This window comes from Drosophila miranda, chromosome 3, assembly GCF_003369915.1.
Source record: "Drosophila miranda strain MSH22 chromosome 3, D.miranda_PacBio2.1, whole genome shotgun sequence".
NCBI lineage: Eukaryota > Metazoa > Arthropoda > Insecta > Diptera > Drosophilidae > Drosophila > Drosophila miranda.
This window is the reverse complement of record NC_046676.1, coordinates 5,683,515-5,696,597: the sequence shown is the minus strand read 5'-3', so window position 1 is coordinate 5,696,597 and position 13,083 is coordinate 5,683,515. Positions and strand designations below refer to the sequence as shown.

At 47.0% G+C, this 13,083-nt stretch overlaps 1 protein-coding gene across 2 annotated transcripts; it reads right to left on the bottom strand.

The window, feature by feature from the left end:
- Window positions 1-292: 292 nt before the first annotated feature.
- LOC117187954 (caldesmon-like) lies at window positions 293-12,543 on the bottom strand. 2 transcript variants are annotated; one of them, XM_033390962.1, is made up of 8 exons: window positions 12,527-12,543; window positions 12,345-12,452; window positions 12,139-12,274; window positions 11,037-12,084; window positions 10,870-10,966; window positions 10,290-10,808; window positions 562-700; window positions 293-498 (listed from the first exon to the last, which is right to left on the bottom strand). In XM_033390962.1, exons 2-8 carry the CDS (start codon window positions 12,411-12,413, stop codon window positions 305-307), a joined length of 2,202 nt encoding a protein of 733 aa, XP_033246853.1. In that variant the 5' UTR covers window positions 12,414-12,452; window positions 12,527-12,543; the 3' UTR covers window positions 293-304. The 2 variants fall into 2 exon arrangements, with proteins under 2 accessions (XP_033246853.1, XP_033246852.1); XM_033390961.1 differs by lacking the exons at window positions 293-498; window positions 562-700 and adding an exon at window positions 9,770-10,087 and having other exon boundaries at window positions 10,151-10,808.
- Between the last annotated feature and the right edge of the window lie 540 nt (window positions 12,544-13,083).

The following is a 13,083-nucleotide window of genomic DNA, read 5'->3' as shown; positions in this document are numbered from 1 at the left end:
AGTCTGGATCCAAAACATCGTTGCTCTCGCTTTTATAGTCTTTGAGCACTAGGCGCTGAAGGGGACGGACAGACGGACAGACGGACGGACGGACAGACGGACAGACGGACAGACAGACATGGCTCAATCGACTCGGCTATTGATGCTGATCAAGAATATATATACTTTATGGGGTCGGAAACGATTCCTTTTGGACGTTACACACATCCACTTTTACCACAAATCTAATATACCCCAATACTCATTTTGAGTATCGGGTATAAAAACAGGGGATTATTTTATATAAATACGTGTTTGTGTATAACTAGTATTTTGGGAGCTCCGAGTAGCGTGGGGGCGTGGACCAGAGCACGCTGGAGTTGCGCTTCAGCTGGCTGGGATCGATGTTGGGGAAAATCAGTTTCAGGTCCGGAGTGGTGGGGGCCACCGAGAAGAAGCTGTCGATGACATCGGTGGGACAGTGGCTCTGCATGGCAATCGCTTCGCCGCGTACATGGCCTGAAAATCGGTCACAAAATTGTAGATTAGATCAGACACTGGCTAAAGAAAACGCTAACTTACTGCGACTCCAGGTGGGTGCTGGCGGACGCTTGTGGGTGACCTTGCCCTCGTCATCGGTGGAGTCATCCTCGTGCAGCATGTCCCATGTGTATTTTGTCTTCGGCGGCTGTGGCAGAATCTTCTTCTTGGCCCCGGTCAACTGTACCAGCTTCTTAGTCAGTATGGCTCTCCTCTGGCAGACGCCGCTATTTAAACACATATTTAGAATAGTGATCGAGGACGATAAAGATGCCTATATGTCCACTTCTTGAACGGGGATATGGCCCCAGGAAATCTACATATAATTTCTGGAAGAAACGTTGTGACTCGGGCGCAATTCCAATCTTCGGTCTCTGGATTGTATTGGGGGCCTTGGTAGTCTTGCAGACATCACAAGCCTGGATATACTTCTTCACATCGGCAACCAAACCATGCCAGTAATAATACCGCCGTATCCTTTCTAGGGTTTTGTGAATGCCTCCATGGGAAGCCAGTGGATTGTCGTGCGCGTTACGCAAAACGTCAACCACTAACCCTTGAGGAGTCCAGAGTTTCCAAATGAACACATCATGTAGCACCTCTCCTGTTGCGTGATCTGACCTACGATACAACAAGTTATCTACAATTTTGAGATCTGGCAACTTATCAATATTGGCCCTAACCCTTTCTACGATCTCCACGTAATCTTCTGCCTTGAATTCTGGCGATTCCAAATCCACCAACAACCCATTGCTCGCGTCTAGAGTCGCCACTTCCTCCTCATTTACGCGAGAAAGAGCATCCGGAACCACATTAAGCCTGCCGCTACGATGCTCGATTTTAAACGAGAAACTCTGCAGCTTTAATGCCCATCGGGCTAGACGTGAGTGTAAGTCAGTTTGTGACATGAGCCACTTTAAAGAGGCGTGATCAGTGATTACAGTAAATTCATGCCCCTCGATATAAGCTCTGAACCTATTTATGCAAACTATTGCGGCCAGACATTCTTGTTCGGTGACCGAATAATTCTTTTGGGCTTTGTTGAGTTTTTTCGATACAAACGCAATCGGATATTCGTCCCCCTCCGGCGTCTTCTGCACCAGCACTCCCCCAACGCCTGTCTTGCTAGCGTCGCAGTGAACATAGAATGGTTTGCTAAAATCAGGACTACGCAAAACTGGCGCTGAGCAAAGCATCTCCTTCAACTTTTCAAAAGCCTCCTGACCCTCTGGAGTCATTGAAAATTTCTGTCTGGGTTTGAGCAAGTCCGTGAGAGGCGCGGCTACCGATGCGAAGTTGCTTATAAACTTCCTGTACCAGCCTACCATACCTAGGAAGCGACGCTGAGACTTTAGAGATTTTGGCAAAGGAAAATCGGACATGGCCGAAATCTTATCCGGATCTGTACGAATCACCCCTTCGCCTACTATATGCCCCAAATACCGCACTGACTTCATGCAAAACTTGCTTTTCTCCACATTCAGCGTTAACCCTGCCGCTCTTATGTAACTTGCCACTTCACTCAACACCCTCCGATGTGACTCAAAACTGTCCGACACAATCAAAAGGTCGTCCAGGTACACAAAAACTTCATTTCTTAAACTGGCCGGAATTACCTTGTCCATCAACCTTGTCATGGTCTGCGAAGCATTAGTGAGACCAAAAGGCATTACCTTATACTGGTAGAGAGGTTTCCCCGGAACCGATAACGCTGTTTTATCGCGTGAGCTCGGCTCTAAGGGAACTTGCCAATAGGCATCCTTAAGATCCAGGCTCGAAATAAACAACGCCTTTGGAAGACGTCCTAGAATCCCATCAATTTGTGGTAACGGATACGCGTCTTTTTTGGTCACCGCGTTAACTTTCCTACTATCTAAACATAGCCTCACCTTTCCTGGCTTCTGCACCAATACTACCGGTGATGACCACGCACTATCGGATTCCTCTATCACCCCTAAGCTGAGCATCCGATCTATCTCCGCATATAACAATTTCTCTACCGCAGGAGATACAAGGAAGTGTCTCTGCTTCACGGCTTTTGCATCACCTACATCAATTGAATGCGAAAGCAGAGCCGTCTTTCCTAGACCGGAAACGGAAAACGAAGGAAATAAATTGATGGTCGCTTGCAACTGGTCCATTTCCCCTCGGCTGAGGTTCTGCGGTTCATGAACTATCTCTGCCAGCGACATGCTGGGTGGTAATAAATCGAAACTTGACCAAAAGTCGATCCCTAAATACAAGTCCTGGCTGAGCGATGGAATAATGTGCAGCTCAAGGTCCTTCACTGCACCCTTATACTGCACCGGTGTCCGCAGTCGTCCCACTACCTCTTGCCTCCGTCCATCCGCAGTGGAAGCATTTACAACTCCTCTCTTAAAAGGAACTCGGCTTTGGATTACGCGTTCTGCTAACTTTCCGCCTATAACACTCATAGCTGCTCCGGTGTCCAATAGACCAAGGACCGTTTGATCCAACAGGCGAACTTCCGCATATGGACGCTTGTCCTTCTGCTTGTAACGAATGCAATTTATCGCTTTCGCCGCCTGCCGGAACGCTCTCATCCTTCTTGCACTCCTTGTGAGGGACTTATTACTGGGTTGGTCGTTGGTGAAAAGCGAATGGGATCTGGCATGGACTAGTTGTGGCCAGACTAAAGCTTGGTGTATGTCGGATTCTGATTTCTCAGACGGAAGCTGGGCGGTAGTTTTAAGTATCCCTACTGGGATTTCGCCTCTGCACTCGACTGCTTGCGCTGAACACTGACCGGCTGGCAAGGCTGGGTGTTCACTTTGCCGTTTTTTTTGGCATTTGCTACACGACGGCTTATATTTATTAGGTGCTCCGCACCCAAAGCAAAAAATTTTCCTTTTGCTATCGCAATCGTGGTAGCGATGCCCCTCCTTTCGGCAGTTCCAGCAAATCAGTGCCATGGCTGCCACCTCGTCCTCTTCTTCTACATCCGAGAATTCGGAGGCCTCCTCTAATTGGGCTTCCTCTACCAATTCCGTAACCTGTTTCCGGAAAGGAATCAATTTCTGGTACCCATGACTCCGCCTAACGTCGTCGAGAAAACCCTCCCTTCTACGACAGACTTCTCTCAAACGTTCTACGGAGTCGATTTGGACATTCAGGAGCTCATGTCTAATTTCAGGTCGCAAATTGCGCCGTAAAGTTTCCACAATCGCTTTCTCTGACATGGGAGTTTCCAAATCATCCATCAGCTGTATCAGGGCGTCGTGGAAGGAATCGAAATTTTCTTTTTCTTTTTGCTTCCTGTCCCTTATCGCTTCTCTGATATCCACATCGGTTCGAGAATCCCTAAACTGCTTTCTTAGGGCTTGGCATAACCGGTCCCATCTCATCGATCCGGAAGTCTTGTGGTAACGCCAATAAAAATCTCTGGCCTTCCGTCAAAAAGCAGACTGGCGTTACTGCACAGAACTGGAAAATTTCCCTCGAGAGTCTGATGCGTCAAAGCCTCTACCCTATAGAGAAAATTATCAATGCTCAATCCTTCTTGGGTCCCATTAAAACGTAATTTCCAACTATTGAGGATATGGGCGATTTTGGTCCGGTCGCTGACTCAGATCTGAGACTGCACTGCTTGGACGGTCGTAGCTCGGAAACTGTGCTGAATACTGACTATTCAGTCCCTGTCGGAATGTTTCCTCCCCTTCTCTGTCCCTATTTTGTTGGACCGGATTATCCGCTTCCCCACGTCTATTCCCTTGAGGAATGCTATTGCCAGTCTCTTGGAAATGTGCTGCTATGCTGGACTGAATGATTTGAGCCATTTTGTCCGTGAGCTGGGCTACCACCTCGTTTTGCATCGTGCTGATGGCCTGTGTAACCATGCTACTAACTCTTTCAGCGGTTATGGCTGCTGCATCGCTTTGCCTGGCCTGGGACCTGGTATTATGAGGAGTACTTCTTTCGACGCATAGCGTCTTGCATGTGGGACAGGTAGTATGGGTCTTGACATGTGACTCAATACAAGTTTTGTGAAACTCGTGGCTGCACTTTGTTTTCAATGTAGGAGCCGAAGCCAAAGTTTTCCCACACAACTGGCATTTTGGCGCCGGAGCCGGTTCAGGCTCGTTATCGGGGTTTTCCATTGTAAAAAAAATAAATCAAACTTAATTGCTAACTGTCCTGACAAAAATATGTCCCACAAAAACTACACGACAAAACCTAAACACTTACTTATCAAACGCAGACAAAGCCAAAGTTAAAAATGTGTTAATAGTAAAACTAAATTAAGTATTCTAGTTAAAAGTCAGATAACTTATGCTAGCAAACCTAAGATGACCTAAAAACTCAAAAATAATAAGTAATTGTACGTGAACTCAAATTGCAAAGAGAACTGATTCCTCGTGTTATAATTCATAGCTTCCTACGTTGCCAACTTAGGGTCAATGGCCCAGCAAACGGCACAGCTGTTCTCAAGTCTCGCTTCCCTTGTACAGCGAGAGAGCTAGCAAATCAACAGCCCTACCAAATAACACACATGAAATGTAAACCTCAAGAATAGAACGCAAAGAATATGATACGATAAAATAAAGTCATAAAAATGTTTGCCTTACGCATAGCTAATCCCCATGCGAAACGGACCCTATGCTAATTGAGACCCCAATTCCTAAGCACAAAAGAAAATGAAAAGAATGTGTACGCGCGCAGACGCCTTGCACTTGTCGCTGTCTAATCAAAACCAACAACAACTGCATGCGCGAGCCGTGGCCAGCTGCTGCTTTGATTCGCGCCGCTGTCGTCCAAACATCTCGGCTCGGCACTCTACACTTGAAATGAGCATGCTGCTTCCGATTTCACTCGTGGCCAACGGAATTCTATAATCAAGATTAATCCGAGTATGTCCAACGCGCTAAAGCTCATCAGCAGCAATGGCTAAGCCTTCCGCACAGTCCTTCAGCCGTGGGCAGTGTTCCGTAAGTAAACGAGATTCCCTCTGCAGTCCTATGCGCCCGAAAGACCATGTTTAAGACTCCTGCCTCAGAAAAAGTAGGGTATTATTAAGATCGATGCACTTTTCGAAACGCTCCTCAGACGTGGCCGGATGAAAAGTCAAAACTTCTGCTTCCGTTTTCCGAATCGTCTGACAAGCCCTCTACTTGGTGTTGAGAAAAGAAGATATTCTTGAGCAATGACCACTTCCAGAGAAACAATTTTGGTCAATGCCGTCTATGCTGAATCGGGAAGTTTTAAAGACAAAAAAAAAGGATGTCACAGTGTTGATGGTGTCACACCTGAATAGGTGTGGCCCAACGTTGGGCGCCAATTTTTAGTTATAATACTATATCTATGATTCATAAATGTAACGTGTCATCTACGCACGTCTGTGTATATAAATCCTGCCAGGCTAGCTGTCATTCAGCGAAGGGAAGCACACGCTTTGGGTTTCCGGCCTCTGCTCGTCGGCTATTGGAGTGATGTTCTTGCCCCCCTCCTGCTGGTGGCCTATACGCATTATACCGCGAATGAAGTAGCGTGTCACGACGAAAATGCTAAACCGGGAGACACTGTTTATCCCTGAATAGAATTGTGGATGTGTGCTGGAAAGGTATCTCAACTCCGCCTCTGGTGTTGTCGAGGTCGTGTCGCCCACCCTACCATGGCCATTCCAAACCGTTCGATTTAATGACGGAATGGCCCCTTTGTCCGGGGCGTCCTACATGGGGAATTTGCCAGCGAAAGCAAAGCGGTAGATTAATACATTATAAAGTTTATTCACTTACTGGCTAAAACACTATCATTACCCGCAAATACCATAATATAATCACCCACATTAAAAGAGTAGCTAAATGAAATATATGTATAAAATTCCTACAAATACTTGGCTATGTGTCATACAAACGATATACTAAATAAGTCCGAAATGGACAAACTAACTTGCTTGCTGACTCCGTAATGTTACGAAACCAATTCGAGTGGGCACTTCTCCCTCTCACTCACCGACCGGCCCTAAGGGGCCGAAGGCTTTCCATTTATCAATACGACATACTCTCGCCGCTCAAGATACGACCTAAACCAACTGAGCAGGCAGGAATGAATCCCCAACCGATGCAGCTTGGCTATTAAAGCCCAGTGGGAGACTTTGTCAAAGGCTTTAGTAAAGTCAGTATACACAACGTCGACTTGAGAGTGCATTTCAAAGACACGAGTGCAGAAATTACTGAAAGCAATGATATTAGTGGTTGTTGATCTACCCGGCATAAAACCATGCTGATTTGGGCTAATGTAGGATTTCATGAGGAAGGTGATTTTTCTGGCAATGATTCGCTCTAGAAGTTTTGAAACATTGCTGAGTTTGGCAATTGGTTTATAATTGGAAATGAGATTTTTGGTACCTCTCTTAAAAATTGGCGTAATCGTGGCAGCTTTCCACTTACCAATAAACTGACCCGTTAACAGCGAATTTGTGAATAGAATTTTGAGAGGTTCACAGAACGCTACAACACAGTTGCGAAGCAGGAAGGCAGAAATGCCATCACAGTCGGGTTTATTAGAATTATCGAATTCATCAATTGCCACCAAAATGTCCTCTTCCGATACATCGAGTGTACCAATATTGACCACCGAGGGTATAGAGTTTAAGACATCGAAACTGTGCCAAGCTGCGTATGGCTCAAAATTTGAGCTAAAGAAAGAAGAAAAAAGGTTTGCTATACCATTATCCGTATTAGCGCTCAAGCTGCCCAGGTTCATAACGGAAGGAAGAGAGCTCGTTGACCTTTTGGACTTTATAAAATGCCAAAAAGACCTGGGATTGACTTAAAGTTCCCTCTCAACGTCGGCAATATATTGGTTATACAAAAATTTGCATAAAAAAGGAAACTCCCTCTTATGTTGCACTTACCTTGCCCAATCTACAGGGTCCCGGGTCTTACCAAATCGTTTAAAGTACTTATTACGAAGATTCTTATATTTCATAAGACCCTTCGTATACCACGGCAGTCTATAGGAGCCATGCACCCTTTTGGAAGCATTGTTACCAATAATACGACGGACCGTATGCAGGAAAACATTATAGGACGTGTCTACACTAGGATGCGAGAGAACAGAAGCCCAATTAACATTTAACATATTATCCCTAATAGCATCATTTTGAATTTACCGAAATTTTGTCTGGCGTCATTCGAGTCTGTGCGGTGGCATTCTGCTTTAGTAAACACATTTCTCATCCTAAATTATCTTTAAAACTGGAAAACCTTGAAGGAACTTATTTGCAATATAAAGTAGGTGTTTTTTTGGCCGCACTTCAATCAGTGGACGGTTTTCTAAGGGTTAAACTACAAAGAGAGTGAGAGCGCTCTAACTGCGATTGCCCACTCGGAGAACGGCGTCGTTTCAAGCTAGGGCGGCGTAACCTCGTCTCCGATCAACATGAAGAGTCTTCGTTTGCGTTTCGACGAAATCACAACGACAATTAGCAGTTGCAGCCGGCCGCGCTTAAACCCGTATTACCCATTACATTGTACTCTATACGCGATTAAGATTAAAGTTTAAGTTGATTGAAGTCCAAATGAATAAATCTCGAATTGTCTATATCGTGTAGTACATTATTAAACGCAAAGATTCCCCAGAGAATTTCTGCTCAACATTGAAATCTCGTATCGAGGATTTCACAACATTTTTGGTGGCCCATGAGGGGAACCGCGTTTAATTCGTACTATACGCATATGATTCTACCTCGTTCCGCGTTCAGTTAAATGTACAAATAAAATCATATTTTACCGGCTGCAACTGTAAACGGCAAACACAACGCAAACCAACGGTTTATCAAACAGCCGCTATCTCTCGCACGAAGCAGGGACAAAGAAGACCAGACGATAGCTCTGTGCCTGGACAGTAGCACACAACAACACAAGCCGACAGTTAGACAGCAGCCTCTCTCTCGTGCAAAGCAGAGACCAAGAGACCAACGAGCGTTCTGTTGCTGCACATCATCTCTAGACACAAGGCCTCAACTCAACGCTCACAGTAGCACAGTTTCTGCTCTCCGCTCGGACAACACCAACAACAACGACTCGCAAGTTCTCTTAAGCTACGCTTTTAGCAAAGAGAAGCACTCCCGAGTACCAGAGTAAGTGTTTCGTTGTGGGTATTTTGTACAAGGTCAAAGAGAGTGCAACTAAGGGTGAGAAAGGTACATACACATATAACAGCAACATGTCAACAGCCGAGTCCCACGACCTCGAAGCCGATCCTCAGGTGGAGATCGACAATCTCAGTGTTATTCAGACAAATCTCATTGCGAGGGTTAATCAAACGGTGCGTAATTTCAGAAAGGATGGCGCAGATCGGAAAACAAAAGCTTATTTTCAAACGCGCTTACAAACTTTGCAACGGTTCTTAGGTGAATTTGAACAAAATCATCAACGTTTGCTAATACTTCGATGTCCAAGTACGCATAGTTATGTGTCCAGCGAAGTGGCCTTTCGCTTTGACTATACAACGGCATTCAGCATCATATCAGAGGCCTACGAAAATGTATGTCCAAGAGCACCACCGGTACAGCAGAATCCGGAGCCAGCAAATCCATCCGTATCATCAGTGCAATTGCCCAAGCTACCTGTACCGACATTTACAGGCAAGTTTGTGGATTGGCCGGCATTTCACGATGCATTTGTTCAACTCATCCATAACAACCAGAAACTGTCCGACGTCCAAAGGTTTCATTTCCTGAAGCAAGCTCTTCCCTCGGATCGCGACGAGGATATTCAGCAGATGGCGCTTGCGGGAAATAACTATGCAACAGCTTGGAGTCTCGTCCTCAAGCGATACGACAACAAACGGCTGCAGTTTATGTACCATATGAACGGTTTGTATGACTTGCCACAGTTGACAAAGGAGCAGTCTGCTGATATAAAACATATGCTTAATGTTGCGACGGTTTGTCTCAATGCTTTCAAGAATCTAGATGTTCAGCATTGGATGGCTCATCATCTCACTTCCAGACTGCCAAGCACGACACTGCAAGCTTGGGAGCTCCATCTCGGTAGCTCTGCCGAACTTGCCACCTTTTCTCAGCTACAATCATTTCTCAAACAGTCATCTAGGAAAAGAATCTCGTTCGGCAAATGTACATTACTAGGTATCATAGCCGACGATTGCGGATCGCCGGACCATACCAACAAACCCAAATTGAATTGAGCACGCCGGCGGCCTTAATAGTTCTTAAGCAGTTGGGTATTAGTGTCAGAGGGAATCAAGTGGAATGGAAGTGGTATCGTGCGGTATCTTGCATTACTTTTCGCAAATACATTTATTTAATTTAAACTTCATTTATATTTCCATAGAACAAAACAGAAAAAAAAACAGGGGATTATTTTATATACATACGTGTTTGTGTATAACTAGTATTTTGGGAGCTCCGAGTAAAGTGGGGGCGTGGACCAGAGCACGCTGGAGTTGCGCTTCAGCTGGCTGGGATCGATGTTGGGGAAAATCAGTTTCAGGTCCGGAGTGGTGGGGGCCACCGAGAAGAAGCTGTCGATGACATCGGTGGGACAGTGGCTCTGCATGGCAATCGCTTCGCCGCGTACATGGCCTGAAAATGGGTCACAAAGTTTTAGATTAGATCAGACACTGGCTAAAGAAAACGCTAACTTACTGCGACTCCAGGTGGGTGCTGGCGGACGCTTGTGGGTGACCTTGCCCTCGTCATCGGTGGAGTCATCCTCGTGCAGCATGTCCCATGTGTATTTTGTCTTCGGCGGCGGTGGCAGAATCTTCTTCTTGGCCCCGGTCAACTGTGCCAGCTTCTGATTCTCCAGCTCCCGGATCTTGGCTTTCCTGAGGGCCTCGGCCTCCTCGTGCTGGCGCATCTTACGATTCAGCTTCTCAACCTCCAGCTGCTTGCGCTCCTCCAGCTTCTTTCGTTCCTCCTGTTTCTTGGCGCGTTCCGCGGTCTGCTTGGCAATGCGTTCGGTTCGCTCCCGCTCCTTTGCCTCTCGCTGCTGGGCGGCTTGCTGATGCTTCTGCTCACGCAGCTTCTTGCGCTCCTCGGCCAGGCTGTGCAGACCCTTGCGGAAGTCTTTGCCGCTGTTCTCGCGTAACAGGCTCTTGGTGGATGCAGAACTGGTGGACTTCAGGTTGGTCCCGGTGGCAGTCTTCAGCAGCGTCGTTGCCTTCGAGGCACTCATGGGGCCCTTCTTGGGCTGGGCCGAGCTCACGGGCAATAGACTTGAGGTCTGAGTGGGCGTATAAAAGCGCCCCACAGTCGGTGGCTGCAACTTGCCAATCTTGGGCGTGCTGCTCGTGTTCGTGCCCTGAAAAAGGAACATCAATCATCAATTCCCGAACAAACGAGGGAGAGCACTGCACTCTTACCGTATCCTTGGCTCGCTGGGAGCGTAAGTTGCTCTGGGCAATGGCCGCATTTTCGAAGGCCTCCACGCGCATCTTCACTGTACTCTGCAAGAGCGGACTGTGGGCAGGTCAAAAGGGAAGTATTGATGCTCCAATTCAAATAGTCTCCAGATTTTACTCATACTCACTTAAACAGCTCATGGGTGCGGCCGGGCAGCTTCATGGTCTTCACATTCGAGAGAAATTTCGCCACTGGTACCCTGTCGTCCAGCGACTCATCCTCTGTCAGGAGACTGTCCCGCCTTGGCTCTGACCCTGGCTTTGGTGGCCCCTTCTTGCTAGTAATAACTTCGAAGGTGGCGTCGGCCGGTGCAATGTTGGGGCTTTCATCGGTGGGAGCCGGACCCAGCACCATTGTGGCGTTGGACAAGGTGTTCGTTTCATTAATGGCGGCGCCAGCAGAAGCCTGCTGCTGCTGTTCTTCGATGGGCGGCCCCTCGAGGGCGTCTTTGTAGATGGAGCGCTCCTGGTTGCGCGACTCGGTGCTGTTTTTGCGTGTCCGCGAGGAGACGGGCGAGTTTTTATCAATTTCACTAAATCGCTCCACCTTGATGGGCCGATGGCAGGCGCCATCCTTCTTCTTCTTTCGCCCCTTCTTGGACATCTCGGATGCCGTTGTAGTATTGCTGAATGCAGTCTCATCCGACCTGGTAGCATCCGTCTCCAAAATTGTGGATGTGGTATCTGTGGCCGGTAGGGGCGGCGGCATCTCGCCGGTAAACTTCTCCCGCTTGACTTTGACGCACACATTCTTGGAGGCGAAGACTTCGGTTGGCTTCTTGATGGGCTCTATTGGTAGTGTTGGTGGTGGCTCCTGTGGCTGTGTCTCCTCCACAACTGACGGTTTGGGATCCGGTGCTATGTTGTGCGTCCTGCCGTTGACCTGCGAGACGCGCTGTTCGCTCTCCACCTTCACCCGGATCGAATCCATTTCGCTGGGGCGACGCATCTTTCGGATGAGAGAGGGCTCCTTGAGCAGCTTTCCCGTTTTCAATTTGGCAGCCCGCTGCGGCCGGCCCGAGCTCATGGTGGTGTCGGCTAGAGTCGGTGCCGGTAGCGGCGGCATTAACGAGGCTATGCTGTTCAGGTTCTCCACCTCGGCAATGGCCAAAAGCTGGGAGTTGCTCAACCGCGCACTTTGGCGGCCCGAGGACTCTGCCGTGACATCGGGGGCATCTGGGGAGAGTGCAAGGTGAGTCTTGGTCTCTTTTAGCCCACAGCACAACTCACCTTGGGAATCATCTGTGTTGTCAGTCTGCTGTGGTGTCACCGCGGAGGTTTCGCTCTGCGCCGGGGCATTGTCCGCAGCCTTGGCATCTTTGGTCTTGACGCCGTAGAATAGCTCTTCCAGCTCTTTAAAGTGAGCCTGCAAAAAAAAACAAGCGCGCCGCCATATTGATCGCCGTGTTCTATGTCCATTGCAGCCGAAAAAATACCTTCCGGATTTCCTCCAGTTTCAGCTGCATCCGCGACAGCGGCTCCAATATATCCAACATATCATCCATTTGGCACAAATGAGAATCTACACAAATTTAAACAAATTCCTTTTTCTTTTTTTTTTTTTTTTTTTTTTAGGATTTAATTTACTAAGCTACCCGTGAGTAGCGTAAACAAATTCCTTTTTTTCTCGTTCTTTTCAAATGGCGGCAATGCGACGCGGGTCTACAGTGTGACCGCGGACTTATCCCTCAAATATACCGTCCGACCCTCAGAAATATACCAATATATACCGTTTAATTTTAAAAATATACCAAAAATATTTTGACGAGTTCAAGCTCTATTATACATATTCCACGTTTTTCATATTTCGTGCAATATTGGATTGCTATATAAAGTTGAACGGCAGGCGCCGCTAATATCAAACGAGAGACAGAAAAATTAATAGATTGATTTAATTGACAAAATATACCATTATATACCGATATACCGTAAATATTCCGTCGGTTCAATTTTGACCGAAAAAATACCGAAAAGTATTAAAAATACCGTAGACGGTTACCCTGGCGACGCGCGTCTGCAATGTGACCGCGGATCTATCGCTCAAATATACCGTCCGACCCACAAAAATATACCGAAATATACGTCTGACTTCTGATATACTCGTCGAATACTCGTATTATTATCCAATTACTTCATCAATTTCCTACAGGACCGTTTAAATTCCAGTTTTTATCT